Genomic DNA, 21305 nt, shown 5'->3' with positions numbered 1-21305 from the left:
GGGAGGTCTTATTGGTAATCAATTGTTTGTTAATAAAGTTGATAATTAATGATGATAGATACTTTAATAGTACTTACTATGTACCAAACACCATTCAGAGTGTTTTAAGTATATTATGTACTTCACAATAAGTTCATGTGGTAAACGTGCTGTTTTCACTCTAATTTACAGATGGGGAAACTGAGGAACAGAGAGATTAGATAACCTGTCAATGGTCTCACAGTAATTGACAGAGCAGGCACTTGAATCCTGCTTAGGTTCGAGAACTTGCTTAGGTTTCAGAATATCTCCTCTACCTCAAATAATAATTTATAATAACTTCCTTATAATTATAATAATAATTATAAATAACTTCCTTAAGACAGATGCCAAAGATTGAAATGCTGAGTCAAATAGTATGCACCTTTTTTTCTTTTTTTTTTTTTTTTTTTTTTTTGAGATGGAGTTTCGTTCTTGTTGCCCAGGCTGGAGTGCAGTGGCAAAATCTCAGTTCACCGCAACCTCCACCTCCCAGGTTCAAGCATTTCTTCTGCCCCAGCCTCCTGAGTAGCTGGGATTATAGGCATGTGCCACCACGCCGGGCTAATTTTGTATTTTTCGTAGAGATAGGATTTCTCCATGTTGGTCAGGCTGGTCTCAAACTCCCGATCTCAGGTGATCCGCCCACCTCGGGCTCCCAAAGTGCTGGGATTATAGGCGTGAGCCACCACGACTGGTGATATGCACATTTTTAAGGCTTTTAATCCAGAATATCATATTGCTCTTCCAAAAATTGTACCAATTTATACTCCCACTTGCAGGTTTAAGAGCTCCATTTCACTCTACCTTTTCCACCATGGGTCATTATTATTTTCTAAATGTTTGCCAGCTTGATAAGTATAAAAAGAGGAATTACCAGGTGCAGTGGCACATGTCTGTAATCCTAGCCACTCAGGAGGGTGATGTGGGATGATCCCTTGAATCCAGGAGTTCAAATCCAGCCTGGGCAACATAGCAGAGACATCATCTCTAATAAACAAAACAAACACAAAAAGAGAGGCTCTCTTAGGATTTTAACTTTCATAACTTTGGTTCCTAATGAGGTTGAGCATGTTTTCTTGTGTTAGACATTTGCGTAAGCCAAGGTGCAAAGAGCTATGTGAAAATGGAAGGCCAATTCAGGAATTCCCACCTGTGTGGCAGGACAGTTGGATGTGTGTGGACAGTGTTGAAAGATGAGGCCTGGAACCCAGTTTTGCAAACTACATGTCAACAGGGCCAGACAATGTAGGTGAATGAAACACATTGGGGCCAGGGTAGCCAGAGAGCTCTCGGATGCCCCAGTGAATTGTTGTCAAGGGACAATAGGAATTCAGACTTCCATAGAAAGTCTGGTTTTCCCATGTTGGCTCAATTCCACCCTACTGCGGGGGTCAAACCAAACAGACCTACCAATCAAATGTGGTTTATGGGCTCCCAGTCTGCTGTTTGTAGTCTGGAGGTGTCTTAGTCTGTTTTCTGCTGTGTAACAGAATCCCTGAGACTGGGTAATTTATAAAGAAAAGAAATGTATTTGGCTCCTGATTCTGGAGGGTGGGAAGCTCAAGAGCACAGCAGTGGCATCTGGTGAAGGCATTTGTGCTGCATCATCCCATGGCATAGGGTAGAAGGACAAGAGAGCACGTAAGAGTGAGAACCAAGAGAGGGTCAAGCTTGCTTTTACAATAAATCCATTCCTGTGATAATGAACCCAATCCTGCAATAATGAACTCATACGCAAAATAATGACATTAGTCCATTCATGATGTCAGAGCCCTCATGACCTGATCACTTCTTAAGGTCCCACCTCTCAAACTGTTGCACTGGGGATCAAGTTTCCAACATAAGAATTTTGGGGGACACATTCAAACCATAGCAGAGGGCAAGATTGTAAAAGCTCTGATGTGTTGTGGTCAGCGTTTTGAGATCTTCCTGGCCAGGACGTGATCTATAGAACTGAAGTGATGGGTCCGGCCAGGGTTATAATTCTGAGGAGCTGGCTGGGGCAGTCTGCTTGGTTAGTGACAGTTTGAAGCAAAGGAAAGAAATGACAGTTGAGAATCTAGCTCTTGAGGGAGGAGATAAGCATGAAGCTGGGTCCAGGGGGAGCACATGTAGAAATGTAAAATAAGAAATGAGGTGAGGAGTTGGAATTCTGGTAAGAGGTGGTAAGAGGTGGCAGAAGAGGTCTAGGATGAGGGCAAGTCTGAGTTTGCTTTTGTTTGTTGGAGGGTGAGTGGTTGTAGGGCATCTCAAGCTAGCTTGAAAAATCAGATACAGGGTCAACCACTCAAAGTAACCTGCCCCCACCCTCCGAAATAGAAGGGTGACAGGATCAGTGCTGATTATAGGAAGAGCCGTCTGGTGGTATTGACAGCATCTAGTGGAAATACTGCAGACAGAGAGACTCATTGGCAGGCAATTACAATAGTTTTGATGAGAGATGTTGAGCACCTGGGTGAGGACTGTGGCATCAAAGGAAAGCAAAAGGTATGTGTTTGAGCAACACTATTATCAACGAGTTTGGAGAACTGCTGGTAGATTGGAAATCCATTGGGGACTCCTGTACTATGCGAAATTTCAACAGTCGTAGCTGGAAGGGAATAACTAGTGGATCAGGTTAATCACGAAGGTGAAAGATTTTGAAGTATGTCAGGGTTTAGCGGAGCAAAGAAGGGAAAATTCTCAGGCTTCATGTCTGGGAGTATGGAAGCTGAAGGCCTTCACCACCTTAGGAAAATCTGCTATAATTAGAAGAGTGTTTGACAAAAGCTAAAAATTATAAAGAGCAGAGATGTGTAGGCAGGCGGCCAATGGACCATGTCAGCATTGTAATGAAATCTGAACTGCTCTGAGCCAAGGATTGCCTGTGTTTCTCAACTTTCCACTGATGTTGCCTAGTCTTCACCAGAAAACCGTCCAAGAATGACTCTGGCTTGAAGGCATTTAGGCTGCTACTGAAGATATTGATAAATATAAATTCTCTAGATACATTAAGCTGAAAACACCAAGATTATCCCATTCATGGCTTTACCCCCACCATCTACTCTGGAATGTTGGAGGCATGCAAGAAAGTATTTGAATAAGTGAGTAAATTATCTGGAAACAAAATCAACAAGTTCTTTAGCGCGTCCGCTCTCCTGAACTAGAGCCTAGAAAATTTAAGTGAATTTTCTAGGCTCTAGTTTACATAGCTTGGTAACAAGGAGGAAACATTAGAAAAATTTTAAAATCCATTCAGTTCTAAAATTCAGGGGTTTTCCTCCTTCATTTCATCTTCTCCTTTTAAACTAAGAAGGAGTGAATTTGTTGGTAGTTATGAGAGATGAATGCAGAGATGTCGTATTAAGAATGCTATACCACTATCTCAGGGACTACAAAACTAGAAACATCCACATCAAACAAAACAGGGTCTCTTTTAGTAAGTTTCTTGTGTTAAAAATCCTAAATAGGCCAAACGTGGTGGCTCATGCCTGTAATCCCAGCACTTTGGGAGGCCAAGGTGGGAGGATTGCTTGAGTCCAGGAGTTTGACAGTCTGGGAAACATAGTGAGAGCCATATCTATTTGGGAAAAAAGAAAAAAAAATTCCTATCAGTTGATCAATGAACCAGTACTGGGTGGAAACAAATATATACTTTCAATTTCTAAAAATGACCCAAATTAGCACTCAGAATAAGAGGCGACAAGTTATTTAACACTACAACTCCCTGCCATTGGGCAATTTTCCATTTTTTTGTTGTTAATCAATTTAATTATTAGAATTAGTCACAATTACTAAATCAATGAAGCAAATAAAACTCAGATGTATATCAATAAACTTTTATAAAAAATATAAAAGCAATACAACATTAAAGAAAGTTTTATAAGTAAGGAAAACACTGGTATTGCCTCCACTCACATTTCACATGCAAATATTTGTGCATGGTTTATTAATAGTGTACAATTTCATATTCTGGTGTTTTTGTGGGGTTTTGTTGTTGTTTGCTTGTTTTTTTGAGACAGAGCCTCACTCTGTTGCCCAGGCTGAAGTGCAGTGGCGACATCTTGGCTCACTGCAACCTCTGCCTCCTTGGTTGGAGCAATTTTCCTGCCTCAGCCTCCCAAAGAGCTGGGATTACAGGTGTGCACCACCATGTCTGGCTAATTTTTGTATTTTTAGTAGAAACAGAGTTTCGCCATGTTGGCCAGGCTGGTCTTGAACTCCTGACCTCAGGTAATCCACCCCTTTCAGCCTCCCAGAGTGCTGGGATTACAGGCGTGAGCCACTGCACCTGGCCTTTGTTTTTGTTATAACTTTAGATCAGTAATTCTCAACCAGGGGTGATTTTGCACCTGAGGGGACATTTGGCAATGTCTGGAGAGATTTTGATCTGTCACATCTGTGGTTGGGGGCCTGCTACTGGCATCTCGTGGAAAGAGACCGGGAATGCTGCTAAACATCCTAAACGGCATAGGTCTGCCCCCACAACAAAAATTACCTGGCCCAAATGTCAATAGTGCTGAGGTTGAGAAAGCTGCTTTAGATTATAGTAAAAAAGCAGTCTTTTCCACAGATACGTTATCGCCGTGATTTTATTAAAGGGATTATATTTTCAACTATGTATTTAGTGTTTATGTATGCCAGGCACTGCAAAGCACTGCACCTAGATTTTTCTCACTTAACCCTCCCAAATCCCTGTGAGGTTTTAAAGACGAGTATAACATGTCTTAAAGAGATTCGGTAGTTGTTCAGAGTTGTACAGTGAGTAGTAGCAATGCTTCTCTATCCGACTTCAAAGCCAGTGCTGTCAGTTATTGTATGAAATGTCATAATGCACACCTTCATATACAGATTTCTGCATTTTAAAAGTGACTTCCTTAGCTTATTTTGAAGATATTAAAGAGTCAAAGGGAATTAGCAGTTATGGTGGCTTTTCCTACATGTTTCTAAATTGATTTTCTATGGCTGAACCAATGTCAGCACCACCTTGAATTGTGAGAAAGCCCTTTCAATATATTGTCATCAGCATTGGCTATTTAACATTTAAAAACAAAATTCCTTGTTTACTTAAGAAATTAAAAAGTATATACATGAGCTTAAATCATAAGCAATTTCTGGAACTTGTTACCACAGATAGTTCTCCCAAAATGAGGACCAAGCTGTGTAAGAATAATAAGGAGACCGTCAAGTCAATATAAATAAAGCTTGCATTTCAAAGAATATTTAACAAATGCAGTTATTTGACTAAGAAAGGCTGAGCCCCAAGGAAAACATTCCTGTTACTCTGTAAACTTTGCCTCAAATGCTCTGTTTACATGAGCCTATGAAGAGCAAATGAGATAATTAGATTTTATAGTTTAAAATGTTTTCTCAGATAATATTGACTTTTTTTTTTGCCCCGTCCTAGAAATAATGAAAAATAGGCCTTTGCTAGGATTCTTGTGAATGAAGGGTACGCTCCTACCCACACTCCCTGTAACTACCCTCCCAGAGTCCTGACAAAGAATAGTAATAGTGATCCTAACAGCAAATACAATAATAGTAGAATCCAGTCCAGTATTTTTCCAATACTGGTGATATCCCATTAGAGGATACAGAAATCACTTTAGTAGTTTTTGATCCGAATTTTTAAGATGAAACGAGACTAGAAAACAATGTAAAATTAACAAGTGCATAGCATGTAATAAGCATAGGTATTGTTTTATGAAACTTGTTTGCTTTATATACGTGTGTGTATGACAGTATACAGTGCTTTTTCTATGGGTTGCAGTCTAAAAGGTTGAAAAGTCATTGATCAAATCTACCTACTTCATTTGAGAGGTGAGGTTTGGAGACGTTAGATGATGTCCAGGGATACCCAGCTGGTTAATGGCAAAGCTGGAATGAGAATGGAAGTTCCCCAATCCCTAGGCCAGTGTCTACTCCATCATGGTCCTCAGCCTGGGATCAGTCTCTGGCGGGAGGGAGACAGGAAACAGGCTTAATAGAGAAGCTTTTGGGGAGTCGTGAAGGAGCAACTGGATATTGGCAAGAGTGATGGGACTGGTAGCTTTGGGATCTCTGTGTATCTTTCAGCCGAAGCCAAATTACTCACTGACCAGTGGGCACATTGTACATTCAGGGTCTTCAATCTTAAGCTTGCCAGTATCTCTTCAAAGTAATAATCAAGTGATGCTTACTAAGTATTCAAATTGAGCTGTCACCAGAAGTCTTGTTGAATATTTTCTCACTTCCCTAAGCAAGTTGAACCAAGCAGGACAGATTCGGAGAAGAGATGATTGCTGGTCACCCAGGTCATTATTGAAGGGCAAACTGAAATGGGTTGGTGCTTGCTAAGAAGGTAGAAGAGGCTGGGCATGGTGGCTCACGACTGTAATCCCAGCATTTTGGGAGGCCAAGGCGAGTGGAGCACTTGAGGTCAGGAGTTCAAGACCAGCATGGCCAACATGGTGAAACCCTGTCTCTACTAAAAATTCAAAAAATTAGCCAGACGTTAGTGGCACGCACCTCTAGTCCCAGCTACTCGGAAGGCTGAGGCAGGAGAATCACTTGACACTGGGAAGCAGAGGTTGCAGTGAGCTGAGATTATGCCACTGGACTCCAGCCTGGGCAACAGAGCAAGACTCTGTCTCAGAAAAACAAAAAAGAAAGAAAGAGAGAGAGAGAGAGAGAGAGAGAAGGAAGGAAGGAAGGAAGGAAGGAAGGAAGGAAGGAAGGAAGGAAGGAAGGAAGGAAGGAAGGAAGGAAGGAAGGAAGGAAAGAAAAGAAAAGAGGTAGAAGAAATGCTTTTTGGTACTGAGAAGTAGAGATTATTACACCTTAAGTTGCCATGTCCTGTTGGGAAATCAAGACAGGATCCAGGCCTGTCTGATCCTCACACAAGCTAAACCGTCCTCCCCATCAGCACTAAAGACTGACTTGAGTCAATGGGGCCACCCTTGCATTGGGAATGGATGCTCATTCGTTCCTTTAACATGGGTTGAGAGTCTCCTGGTGGCCAAGTGCTATGAAGTCAAAGGCACTGTGAGAACTGGCCCTCTGTTCCGTGTAGCTTTCTCCTATAACAGGTGGGCTGATGCCTTCAAGGAGGTGATGTGAGAGGTCTGTTAAAATGCATATATTCCTAGCAGTGGGAACAAGTTAGTTGCAATTAACCCAAGGATATAGGGACCAGATTCGTTCATAGGAGCAGATTTTGAGTGAGAATAGAGTCAGTCAGAGACTAACCTAGAAATCTGATGAAGACGGACGGAGAGAGGTCAAGGAGGGGAGGAAAAAAGGACAGTGCCGTTGCTCCCTAGGAAAAGCTGCATCCTCCTCCAGCGTTGCTTACAGCTCAGAGCTACTCACACTTGATCATGCACAAGAATCTTCTGGGGATCTTGTGAAGATGCTGACGTTGGATGTTGGTACAAGAGGCCTGGCATGGATCTCAATTCCTTCCTTCCTTTCCTTCCTTCCTTCCTTCCTTCCTTCCTTCCTTCCTTCCTTCCTTCCTTCCTTCCTTCCTTCCTCTCTCTCTCTTTCTCTTTCTCTCTCTTTCTCTCTTTCTTTCTTTTCTTTCTTTTCTTTCTCTTTTTCAGGCTCTCACTGTGACCTGGTTTTGGCTCACTGCACCCTTGACCTCTCAGACTCAGATGATCCTTCCACCTCAGTCTCCCGAGTACCTGGGGCCACAGGCACACATCACAATGTGCAGCTAATGTTTGTATTTTTCATAGAGACGAGATTTCTATATGTTTCCCAGGCTGGTCTCGAACTCCTGGACTCAAGAGATCCACCTGCCTCTGTTACAGGAAAGGGATCCCGATCCAGACCCCAAGAGAGGGTTCTTGGATCTCGCGAAAGAAAGAATTCAGGGCGAGTCTGCACTGCAAAGTGGAAGCAAGTTTATTAAGAAAGTAAAGGAACAAAAGAACAGCTACTCCATAGACAGAGCAACCCCAAGGGCTGCTGGTTGCCCATTTTTATGGTTATTTCTTGAAGATACGCTAAACAAGGGGTAGATTATTACTCCTTTTTAGACCATAGAGGGCAACTTCCTGACATTGCCATGGCATTTGTAAACTGTCACGGCACTGGTGGGAGTGTAGCAGTGAGGACGACCAAAGATCACTCTCATTGCCATTTTGGTTTTGGTGGGTTTTGGCCGGCTCCTTTACTGCAAACTGTTTTTATCAGCAAGGTCTTTATGACCTGTATTTTGTGCTGACCTCCTATCTCATCCTGTGACTTACAATGCCGTAACCGTCTGGGAATGCGGCCCAGTAGGTTTCAGTCTCTTTTTACCTAGCTCCCATTTAAGATGGAGTTGCTCTGGTTCACATGCCTCTGACACCTCAACCTTCCAAAGTGCTGGGATCACAGGCATGAGCCACCGCGCCTGGCCAGATTCTCCATTTCTTTCTTCTTCCTTTTTTTTTTTTTCTGAGACAAGGTCTCACTCTGTTGCCCAGGCTGGAATGCAGTGGTGCAATCTTGGCTCACTGCAACCGCCACCTCCCACGTTCAAACAATTCTCCTGCCTCAGCCTACCGTGTAGCAGGGACTATAGGCATGTGCCACCACACCTGGCTAATTTTTGTATTTTTAGTGGAGACGGGGTTTCACCATGTTGGCCAGGCTGGTCTTGAACTCCTGACCTCAGGTGATCCGCCCGCCTCAGCCTCCCAAAGTTCTGGGATTACAGGCGTGAGCCACCACGTCCAGCCAGATTCTGCATTTTTAACAAGTTCCCAGGTGCTGCTGATGCCCCTACTCTTTTTTTTTTTTTTTTTTGAGACGGGGTCTCGCTCTGTCACCCAGGCTGGAGTGCAGTGGCCGGATCTCAGCTCACTGCAAGCTCTGCCTCCCGGGTTCACGCCATTCTCCTGCCTCAGCCTCCCGAGTAGCTGGGACTACAGGCGCCCGCCACCTCGCCCGGCTAGTTTTTTGTATTTTTTAGTAGAGACGGGGTTTCACCGGGTTAGCCAGGATGGTCTCGATCTCCTGACCTTGTGATCCACCCGTCTGGGCCTCCCAAAGTGCTGGGATTACAGGCTTGAGCCACCGCGCCCGGCCGCCCCTACTCTTAAGAACCACACTCGAATAGCAAAGCTTTGTGCCTACTTCTGCCAGATATTTCTGTGCCCCAGGATTCTTCGCAAAAAGAGTAGAATTCAACTTGTTCTGTTTGCCCTTCTCCTCGCTTCTGCTTTTAAAAATCTAATGTTTTAATGCACAAACATGAATAAGATCTAAGCACAGATGTGTTTGACACCTGTCATCAAACAGAAAGTATGGAAGTTGAGGTTTGGAATTTCAGTAACAGGAGGTTAGTAGGTGTTGTGTGTTCATTTTATAAAGACAACAGGTCATTAATTATAAATGTCACGATCTTATCTCTGCAATAATGGAATCTGTTTCTGAGTAAGAGTCAGTTTGGGATTATCAATATTAAAGAGAATGAAAAGGAAGAAAAATGTCTTGTGCTTTCAAAAATACAGTCATTTCAACATTAAATGACTTTTTGTCATCGGAATGTACTCTTCATGCTTTTATGATGTAGTTATTTAATAGACATTGGCTCATACTAACACATCAGCTAATCACACAGATGTAGGTAAATAAGCCAGATTCTCTCTTTGCTTTCCAGACTCTCCTTCCCCATCCCACAGCTTAACCAGACAAGTTTTACTTCAATTCTTTTAAAATGTGTGTTAAGAACAAAACAAGGTAGCTTCTTTTTAGATAGGCAAGCACCAAAATAATTGTAAAGTATTAAAATGCAAGTTAAAGAAGTAGAAATATTGCTTAATAAATAGTGTTTTTCTTGAATACTTGAATACTTTTATTAAATATATGCAAGTTTAGGTAAGAAGAAGAAAAGACCCCTGCCTTATAGAGAGCCCTTAGGGTTTAAGACTCATGCTGTTCACAGGAAAGGCTGTAACAAAATTTAATTTTAGTTAGGAAACCTGGTTACAAATCAGATCATCATATAATCACGTGACATCAGGGCAAAAGAACAGACCTTTTTTCTTCTGAAAATGCACATTTTTATTAATATTTTTAAAAGCCTAATTTAATTAAATGTCTTTAAAATATTGGTCTTGTCCAATTTTTTCTTTATTAAAAATTATTAAAAATACTCATTGTCTTGGCCGGGCACGGTGGCTCAAGCCTGTAATCCCAGCACTTTGGGAGGCCAAGACGGGCGGATCACGAGGTCAGGAGATCGAGACCATCCTGGCTAACACGGTGAAACCCCGTCTCTACTAAAAAATACAAAAAACTAGCCAGGCGAGGTGGCGGGCGCCTGTAGTCCCAGCTACTCGGGAGGCTGAGGCAGGAGAATGGTATGAACCCAGGAGGCAGAGCTTGCAGTGAGCTGAGATCCGGCCACTGCACTCCAGCCCGGGTGACAGAGCAAGACTCCGTCTCAAAAAAAAAAAAAATACTCATCGTCTTAAGTAGCTTTTTTCTTCTTTTATTTTAGGAATGATCCCTCTCTTGTCACCCAGGCTGGAATACAGTGGCACTCAAACTCACTGCAGCCTTGAGCTCCTAGGCTCAAGCAATCCTCCCACTTCAGCTTCCCCAGTAGCTGGGACTACAGGAGTGCACCACCATGCTTGGCTAATTTAAAAAAAAAAAAAAAAAAAAATTGTGGTGCTGGTGTCTCTCTGTGTTGCCCAGGCTGGAGTGCAGAAGTACAATCATTGTTCACTGCAGTCTTGAACCCCTGGGCTCAAGTGATCCTCCTGCCTCAGCCTGCTGAGTAGCTGGGAGCACAGGCATTAGCCACCATGCCTGGCTAATTTAAAAAAAAAATTTTTTTAGTAGAGATAGGGTCTCACTATGTTGCCCAGGCTGGTCTCAGACTCCAGGCCTCAAGCAGTCCTCCCGCCTTGGCCTCCCAAAGCACTAGGATTACAGGTATGAGCCACTGCACACAGCCCTTGAGTTGTTTTTTTCTCATTAGCATGTGTATTAGCTTTTTAACTGGCACTGCAACAAATTACCACAAATTTAGCAGCTTCAACAACATAAATATATTGTCTTACAATTCTGTAGGACAAAAGCCTGACTAGGCTGAAATCCAGGCATTGGCTGGGTCAGGTTCCTTTCTGTAGGGTCTGAATACAATCCAGTTCCTCGCCTTTTCTAGCTTCTAGAGGCCACTCACATTCCTGGCTGGTGGCTTCTTCCCCCATCTTCAAACAGCAAAGGCAGAGTCAGAGGAGAGCCTTCTCACATCACGTCACTCTGTCCAGCTCTCCTGTTTCCCTCTTCCAACGCTGAGGACCTCTGTGATTGATTACATTTGGCTCACCCAGATAATTCAGGACAACCTCCCTATGTTAAGGTCGGCTGATCAGCAACTTTAATCCCCCTTTGCCGTGTAAAATAACATATTCTTGGATTCCAGGGATTAGGATGTGGGCATCTTTGTCTGTTCTGTATGTGTGTGTTTGAGGGGGTGGGTGGAAGCCATTATTCTGCCTACCACAATATATCTTATCAATAATTAAAAAGAATCTTCTAAGAGAGGACTATTGTAATTTGGGTACAGATAGCATTTGCATAGTGCCATTGCATCAAAATTACATTCAGATTGCATTACTCACTGGTGGAAAATGCTGTAACTCTAAAGCAAAGTATTTCTCTTTGGTTGCATTTATGTTGATTCCCATGTTTTCCTTTTCTTTCTTTTTTTAATTTTTTTTTTTTTTGGGGGGGGGGACAGGGTCCTGCTCTGTGACCCAGGCTGGAGTACAGTAGCACAATCATGGCTCACTGCAGCCTTGACCTTCCTAGGCTCACATGATCCTCCCACCTCAGCCTCCTAAGTGGATGGGACTACAAGCACATGCCACCACACTCAGCTAATTTTTTATTTTTTGTAGAGACAGGGTTTCATTCTGTTGCCCAGGGATCTTCTTACCTCGGCCTCCTAAAATGCTGGGATTACAGGCATGAGCCACTATGTCTGGCAACTTCTTCTCTAGTAATGATTTATATATTATAATCTTGGAGTCTAACTATGATTAAATAGGCCCTTCAATCTCTATGACCAACCCAAATTTATTTCATAGACAGGGTTATTGAGAAACATTTGGGACAGTGTTTCTCAAATGGGGTGATTTTGCTCACCCACAGGACATTTGGCAATACCTGCAGATGTTTTTGGTTGTCACAATTGAGAAGACGGTGCTATTGGCATCTATTGGGTAGAGGCCAAGGATGCTGCTAAGCATCTTACAAAACACAGGACAGCCCCCACAACAAAGAATCATCCAGCCCAAAGTGTCAATCGCGCTGAGGTGGAGAAACCCTAGCTTAGCAAGATGCCAAGCTACAGCACCCCACCCCCCAACTGAATTAGGTATTAGTAAATGGATCAGAACTGTATTAGTATATTGATTTGTATATTGATTGAATTAGATGTTATACTAATTAGATGATGAGTCAACAACTAAAATTCTGGTCAAAAGATCAACTGGAGGAAACAGAAGATGGGTAGATCAGTACGTACCAATCTGTGTGAAATGTGAAAGGTAATAAACTGAAAGAAAGTAAGCCTGATTTAGAGGCTTAATTGATGCAATTGATGCCCTTCTCTCATGGTTCTCATCGCTACGTTTTTTCTTTATCAACATTGCAGGTGTTCCTGGCTCTATGCCAAATGCATCCTGGACTGGAAACCTCAGAGCTATAAAGTGGAGTGACATGGAAGACAGTCACGGAGGCTGTCACGGTGAGGCTCTCATTCCATGCTTCTAGGCCACTGCCTGTTGGTGTTAGCAGGAAGGTAGCTGTGGAATCCAGGGTTCTCATGGAGAGAGAATTGCTGCTATATTTAGACCAATCTGTTAGTTATTGGAGAAGCCAAAGGCTCAAGACACAGTCCTTCAAAAATAAGTTTAAATATCTCACTGATGTTCTCCGACTTATAATTACCTAGGGAGATGGAAAGATGGGTTCAAATCATAGTGACATTTTTTTCTCCTTGCTAGTTTTCAGCTTTCTTTCTTTCTTTAGAGGCAGCGTCTCACTTGTCATTCAACTAGAGTGCAGTGGCATGAATACAGCTCACTGCAGCCTCAACATTCTGGGCTCAAGCTTCACACCTCAGCCTCCCAAGTAGCTCGGACCACAGGCATGCACCACCACACCTGGCTGATTTTTTTTTTTTTTCTTATAGAGTCAGCTTTCTTCTTGTTTATTCGTCTTGCTGTGCCTTCTGAGAGTCTAGCTATTCAGAGGGGAAAGCCATAAGGAGGAGAAGTGATGTCATGTTCTCACCACAGAGAAAGCTGGGCCCCCAATCCTCAGGCCAGTCCCTGCTCCCCCTACAGGCAGCCTTCCCAGTGGCTTGGAGAGCTGTTGGGGTTTGCACAGCTCTGGCATGATGGATGGCAGGTGACACTAGCAAGAAGGGTTCCCCTCCAAATGGAAAAGAACTAGAAATCCTAAGTCATTTCCATTTCTATAGAACTTTATGAAGAAGAGTTTGTATCAGTCCTGGCACATACTGCATTCAGAATATTGCCCAGCACATACCGGGCATGAGTAGTAGTTTGCTAGAGCTGCCATAAGAAAATGACACAGACTGGGTGCTTAACAGAAATTTATTTAGTTCTAGAGGCTGGAAGTCCAAGATCCAGGTGTCAGCAGGGCTGGTTTATTGAGGCCTCTCCACTTGGCTTGTAGGTGGCATTTTCTCCCTGTGTTCTCACATGGTCTTCCCTCTGTATGTGTCTGTGTCCTAATCGCCTCTTCTTCTAAGGAGACCAGTCATACTGGATTAGGGCTCACCCTAAAGGTCTCATTTTAACTTAATTACCTCTTTAAAGACCCTGTCTCTACTCTGAGACACTCAGCGTTAGGATTCAACATATGAATTTAAAGAGACAATTCAGCCCATAATATGTAATAAATATTTATTTAGTAAGTGATTGTTTGAACGAATGAATCAGTGAATGAATGACAATATAGCGGTTTGGCCTTTTCTCCCTATGGTAACAAGGCTTTGCCTCTACTCATCAATCCATCTTTTTTTTTTTTTTTGAGATGGATTCTTGCTCTATCACCAGGCTGGAGTGCAGTGGCAAGATCTCAGTTCACTGCTGCAACCTCCACCACCCGGGTTCAAGCGATTCTTGTGCCTCAGCCTCCAGAGTAGCTGGGACAACAGACGCATGTCACCACACTCAGCTAATTTTTGTATTTTTAGTAGAGACGGGGTTTCACCATGTTGGCCAGGATGGTCTCGATCTCTTGACCTCGTGATTTGCCCCCCTTGGTCTCCCAAAGTGCTGGGATTACAGGTGTGAGCCACCGTGCCCGGCCCCATCTTACCTGCACCTAAATGTTAAATGTTTCAGGTGAAAATTTCCAAGTTGCTCCATCTCTACAACTCTCCATTACACCAACTTCTTTTTCATGTGTCTCTTGATGGTCTCATCCCACTGTGGACAGCAATGTTCTCATGCCACTATAAAGAAATTTCGGTCCATTCTGAAGCATGTTGATATATTTACTTTAATCAGCCCATATTTTCTTCAGGGGATAGTGCATGCCACCTGCCTATGTTCTGTTTTTTTATTTTTTAATTTTTTTAAAGATGGAGTTTCGCTCTCGCCACCCAGGCTGGAATGCAGTGGCACGATCTCAGCTCACTGGAACCTCCGTCTCCTGGGTTCAAGTGATTCTCCTGCCTCAGCCTCCTGAGTAGCTGAGATTACAGGCACCCACCACCACGCCCAGCTAATTTTTGTATTTTTAGTAGAGACGGGGTTTCACCATGTTGGCCAGACTGGTCTCGATCTCCTGACCTCGTGATCCACCTGCCTCGGCCTCCCAAAGTGCTGGGATTACAGGCATGAGCCACCACACCCAACCTGTATTACCTTCATCAGGCCTCTTAGCACTTAGAATGATCTTCAACTTGGAGTGCCCATCTCTGATTACAATGTCTTTGTCACCTCTACTAGTTTCCTTCACCTACTTACATCCTACTTATTTTACTGTCTTTATTCCCAGAGCAGAAACTCCAAGACAGCTAGGATTTTTGACCAGTTTGTTCACTGCTTTATGTCCACACCTAAACCATGTTGTTTTTGTTTGAATTGAACATTTCGAGCTTTTTCCTTCTGTGAACTTCCTTCTGAGGACTCCCTGTCTGACCCGGGTATTGTAATCAGCCACTACAAGATGTCCTCACCAACATTTTCAGTCCCTTTGCCATTTTGACCCTATAAGGCTGATTCCGAACCCTAATCATTACCACCATCTGCCTTTTTTGCCATTTGTACTTCCCTAGGCAGAGTATTGGTGGAGGGTGTTGTGGAACTCTCTTAAGACGTGCCCATCATTGGGTCCTGTCACCTAACTTCAGCTAGGCCTCCTAGCTACCTACTTATCGTTTTGTTTACCCATTATTTTCCTAGTGCCCTTCCTAAGGGACACTTTTTCAGCTTTCCTGCTCACCTTTAAGTTCCCAGGGTGTCTTAGTCTGTTTTCACACTGCTGATGAAGACATACCCAAGACTGGGTAATTTATAAAGAAAAAGAAGCTTGATGGACTCATAGTTCCACATGGCTGGGGAGGCCTCACAATCCTGGCAGAAGGCAAAAGGCACATCTTACTGGTGGCAGGAAAAAGAGAATGACAGACAAGCAAAAGGGGAAGCCCCTTATAAAACCATCAAATCTCATGAGACTTATTCTCTACCACAAGAACGGTATGGGGGAACCGCCCCCCATGATTCATTTATCTCCCACTGCATCCCTCCCACAACACGTGGGAATTATGGGAGCTACAGTTCAAGATGAGATTTGGGTGGGTACACAGCCAAACCATATCACAAGGTTATGCTAAAACAGTCTTTCCTATTCTCAAAAGCGACCATTTCAACTTGAAAAAGAACTTTCAAGATATGTGATCAAAATTCATCATCTAGTCCCTTGTCATGTCATGCTGTCCCACCATCTTAGAGCGGTTTGGACACATTCTCTCATTGTTCCCTCCTGTTTCAAGAGGAAAAGTCACCCATCCTCCCAACAAAGGCCACCAGCTATGGTCTCAGCTATCTGTGGGCCCCCTCTCTCGGACCCTTACCCTTTTGCATTCTCAGCCTCTCCCTTTCTGCTGCCTCTTTTCCTTCTCTCCAAAGCGTGTACTCATTTCCCCTATCTTGAAGACGTCGAGTTGTCTATGAACCCTCTGCTTTCTCCAGGCCGAAAGATTCTTTCCTTGTTCACTTCCATTTCCTTAAGCATGTGCTTAAGACCTGTGTTTTCGGTTCTCGCCGCCTGGTCATTCTTTCACTTCCTACAATTCTGGCGTCTTTCCCCAGTGACTTCCACTCTCTCTTATGCTTCTTCCCAGCCCACTGAATTAATCACCACATTCTGTCTGTCCTTCTGTACTAGCGTCTTCAATATCGTCCCTTTCTCACTCATCACAGACATTAACTTTGAACGAGCTCTCCAGTTTGTTACTACTGCAGCCTCTTGGTTTCTAATGTACCCTGCAAAACACTTCAAAATTAATCTTGCTAAAATCAGTTTCATCATTTGATTCTTCTATTCAAAAATCTTTAAGGACTGTCCATACTTATGAGAACCCTTCAGTCTGAGAAGTCGGTCAACCAGCAATTGTCCTACTATGTGCCCAGAGGAATCTCTGGAAAATGATTGCAACTTCCTACTATTCTTGTTTCTAACCTATTCCTAACAAAACCGCCTCTCCCAGAAAGTCCCCACCCCAAAAGCTATTGAGGTTAAAAAAAAATTCAATATTGACATCTTACATCACTGAGGTTTATTACACATCTAGGCAGCGATATAAAGTAGGCACTTGGATAGCCTAGAACTCAGGAAAAAGATGTACCCTATGCAATCCATAAAGACCTCTTCCACCTGTACCACTGTAGGACTTCTCATCTGTAACTCTCATTTAGTAATACAGTAGGCCTCCCTTATCCACGGGGAATACATTTCAAGACCCTCAGTGGATGCCTGAAACCACAGACAGTATGGAACCCTAAATGTACTTTGTTTTTCCCTGTACATGCATATCTATGATAAAGTTTAATTTTTGAAACAGGCATAGTAAGAGGTTAACAATAATAACTAATTATAAAATAGAACAATTATAACAATATGCTGTAATAAAAGTTATGTGAATAAAAGTAAGTTGTGTGGAATAAAAGTCATATGCTCTCTTTCTTTCTCAAAATATCTTAATATTTTTGGATCATGGTTGACCTCGGGTAACTGAAACCTCAGAAAGCAAAACTGCAGATAAGGGGGGACTACTGTATATGAATGGCCTTGTAACACCTATTATGTTACTAACACAATTTTAATTTTAATATTGACATAATAAACAGTAATTAACATAACAATTAAAATATTTACATCTGTTATTTTATGCCTTCTATGATTTAACTCTCTTTTTTTTCGAATAACGTATTTGTACCTCTTGTTCTTCTAAATAGAGTTCCAGTTCTTTGTGGGCTGAGACTGCACAATCATATTTCATTTGAATCCTGTAGCATTGGCACAGTTGTAGTTAGTCAGAGAGTACCTCTAGTATTCTGTAAGTTCATCACCCTTTTGAAAGCAAGCATGTTTTGACTCTGTTTCTTGTTCTTTCTTTTGCAGGCCACTATGTACATGGTATTTGTATCTATGGAAACGGAGACTTAAAGTGGCTGGTTAATTCACCAAGCCTGTTTGCTAACAAGTTTGAGCTTAATACCTACCCCCTTACCGTGGAATGCCTAGAACTGAGGCATCGCGAAAGAACCCTCAATCAGAGCGAAACTGCGATACAACCCAGCTGGTATTTTTGAGCTATTCATGAGCTACTCATGACTGAAGGGAAATGGCAGTTGGGAAGAGGAGCCTGTTTTTGTGAGATACTTTTGCCTTCGTAATGTTAATGGTTTCAGGACGTTTATAGCTTCAGGACCTGGCAAATAATTATACTTAAAATGTCCACTGGACACTGTGAAATACACTAACAGGATGGCTGGGTAGAGCAATCCGGGCACTTTGGCCAGTTTTAGTCTTGCTGTTTCTTGATGCTCAGCTTTATATTAGTTTATTGTTAGGATCAACAATAATTTTAAATGACCTCAGATCTTTGAACCAGATACTCATATTCGAATGTTCCAATAAAAAAGAGAATTGTAGATAATACTATCTAAGAAACTAAGAATTAGGTTTCTTTGAAGAAGGAATCTTTTATAACACATTAACTGTCACCACTGTGCTCAACCAGACAGATACTGAAACAGCTTTCTGGGTAATTCACCAATTTCCTTTAAAACATAAGCTACCTGAATGGAGAATAGATCTTGTTTCTGAGTTTCAACACTAGCATTTTTGGTTTACTCATGGCCAAATCTCTGTATATAGTATAAAGTCATTAACAAGAAACAGGATATGCTTTAAGACAGAATTCACTGTCTGTTGCTTCAGTAAAAGGACCTCGGGGAAATAGAACATTTCTCTCTTATATGCCAGAATGTAGGCTGGTCGCTATGTCATGTCTTCCATTGAGAACACTAAAAAGTCCTTGCAAGAATGGAGATATGCATTCAAGAGAGGTGCTATCACATAGATCTAGTCTGAAGTCTGGAACACTTTCCTCTTCTGTGATTCCCCCCTCTCCCTGATATTCTCTTACTTGCAAAATAGAGACCAAATTCTATCCTGTGAGGCTTTTAATTGAACTATAGTATGCTCTGAGTAGCTTTACAATGCCTGGTACTGATAGTAGTGGCTCGATTTTTAAGAGCCTTCAATTGTAGATGAGCATCTCTGTTATTTATCCCTCATCCATCCATCCATTCATTCATTCAGCCTACATTCAATAAACATTTCTTGAGTGTCTCTTATGCACAGGACATGTACTGAAACAAAAAGGAAACACAAGAGCTTTTTCACTCTAAAAATCTTGGCAATAATGTCAACACCGGAAAGCCTCCTCTGGAGAATCTTGCAGAGTGATTGTAGTTTAATACAGGAACGCACAGGGCTGTGTAGCATGATACCAGACCCAGGAGATCAGTAATTACAAATTAAGGGTTAAATCAGAGATTATTCAACAGAGAGGGAGAAAGGAGGAGACGGAGAGAGGGCCTGTTGTGTTCCAGCCATTCTGGTATTCCTTTATGTATCTAATTTCATTCAAACCTCACAACAGTCTTCTGAGGACCTTATATAATTACTCCCATTTTGCAGATGAAGTAACTGAGGCTTAGAAAGGTAATAGCACCAGGGAACAATTTCTCCGTGTGAGAATTAGGACTCTGTTACTGGTCTTCTCGGTTCATTTCCTGAGGTGGATTTACTGAGAGAAGGTGAAATAAAGCCATATTTAGTATACCAGAGAGGGTAGATTTTAAGAATGGTCTCAGTGTTAATATTGAGAAGAACTCCTGTCAGCTCAGAAAAAATGTGAAGTCTACTTTACTACTCCTGTAATACTAAACCGTTGTTTCTAAATATTTATTTATTCTAACAAAAAGCAGTTACTACAATGGATGACACATTTAATGAACAATTTTATTTTTTTTCTATAACTGTGCCTGTTGAATGTCAATCATATTTAAAGGGAATGACTTTTAAGTAAAACCTTTTTTCTTGCTACTGAAAAAAATGGAATTGTTTTGGGTGGTAAAGAGTTAAGGAATAGGGAAGGCTGGTCACATAAGCAACCCTCAAAGGCCACATGTAGAGAGGCCAGCCCCGCTAAGGTGGCCAGAGTGGGCTCCAAGCACAAATTACCATTGCTATAGATGGGACTGTGTCCCCGCAAAATTCATGTGTTGGAGCCCTAACCCTCAATGTGATGGTATTTGAGATGGGGACTTTGGTAAGGGAAGTTTAGATGAAGTCACGAGTGTGGGATCCTCATGATGGGATGAGTCCCCTTATAAGAGCTCTGGCTTGGGCCAGGCGCGGTGGCTCACGCCTGTAATCCCAACAGTTTGGGAGGCCGAGGCAGGTGGATCACTTGATGCCAGGAGTTCCAGACCAGCCTGGCCAATATGGTGAAACCCTATCTCTACTAAAAAATATAAAAACTAGCTGGGCTTAGTGGCATGTGCCTATTTGGCAGGCTGAGGCATGAGAATCGCTTGAACCCAGGAGGTGGAGGTTGCAGTGAACTGAGAGCGCCCCACTGCACTCCAGCTTGGGTGACAGAGCGAGACTTTGTCTCAAAACAAAATAGGTGGGGGGATAGGGAGTGCACTCAGGGTCAGCAGTGAAATTTAAAAATTGTCTCTTTTCAACTTATTTCAATGACAGCACCTGAGAAGAAGAAACGTTTTTTACACTGGATGTTTCTCATGTAGAACGAGAAATCTTTCTGGAATTGATGTTTACATGCATGTTGTTGGTCATCTCTCTTATGTCTTAAACACTTTAATGTTGGAAGAGCATGGTGTTTGGGCTAGTGGATTTCTGACAGCCATGGGAATGCCCTGAAACTACTGTATCTGATGTTTGTTTTCGATGAGGTTCCGTGTTTTGTTTTCTTGGGAATAAATTAATATATTGTTTTCCACTTTGGGGATACTGTGTATTTCTATATGACAATTGGTTAAAAATCCACCAAAGGGTATGTCTAACAAGGCAATTCTCCTGGTATTAAGCAAAATTTACATTCATACATACATGCATACCTGTCTAAGAAACATCCATCCACTGAAAAATCATTACACTTTCCTATTGTGGGTTGTTGGGGAGAGTAACTGGGAGTGATAGAGAGAAGAGGACGCAATAGAAGATCAGTGTCATTTGAATTGGGTATAACCTTTTTTTTGGGGGGGGTGTAAGGGTACAACTGTTCTTAAAATTTGAGACAGGAATAGGTTAACTTATTATTTACCTGCCTTTATTATTCATTTGAAAAAATCAAGATATTAATTAGGAAAAAGTTTTATGTTAATATTACCATAATTACTGATCAAGTGCCAACGTTTTTGAGCAGCATTTCAGTTGTAAGTTTGCTAAATATTGCCTCTAACAGACACATGGAAAATGATCAATACTAAAAATAAAAAATAAAAAAATCATTTAAAGGACATCTTATCCATCATATTTTTTCCAAATAAAAATATTTTAAAACTAAAGTGAAAAACATTTTAAACTATAATAGTAAATACATACATGCTCATAAACATGGAAATAATGAAGAATATAGAATAGAAAGTGCACTACTTTCTCCAGATGTAATCACTTATTTGCTTTTTTGGTTTTTGTTTTTCTGAGACAGAGTCACTCTGTCAACCAGGCTA

The 21305-nt window shown here is 42.0% G+C and overlaps 1 protein-coding gene and 1 long non-coding RNA gene across 8 annotated transcripts in view; both read left to right on the top strand.

The window, feature by feature from the left end:
- The window catches only part of GCNT2 (glucosaminyl (N-acetyl) transferase 2), a 109520-nt gene extending 88948 nt beyond the window's left edge, over positions 1-20572 (top strand). For all 6 annotated transcript variants that reach the window (XM_015135525.3, XM_078000962.1, XM_028847844.2 and 3 more), the window contains 2 exons: positions 12647-12739; positions 17656-20572. In XM_015135525.3, the coding sequence (XP_014991011.1) occupies positions 12647-12739; positions 17656-17846 (284 nt within the window). In that variant the 3' untranslated portion in view covers positions 17847-20572. The remainder of the gene's footprint in view (positions 1-12646; positions 12740-17655) is intronic.
- Positions 1-21305, top strand: part of LOC144340573 (uncharacterized) — a 309543-nt gene that overhangs the window by 218827 nt on the left and 69411 nt on the right. The window lies entirely within an intron of this gene.

Source organism: Macaca mulatta, chromosome 4 (assembly GCF_049350105.2).
Source record: "Macaca mulatta isolate MMU2019108-1 chromosome 4, T2T-MMU8v2.0, whole genome shotgun sequence".
NCBI classification, from domain to species: domain Eukaryota; kingdom Metazoa; phylum Chordata; class Mammalia; order Primates; family Cercopithecidae; genus Macaca; species Macaca mulatta.
Note: the sequence above shows the minus strand (reverse complement) of the source record. Positions and strands in the feature narration are given on the sequence as shown.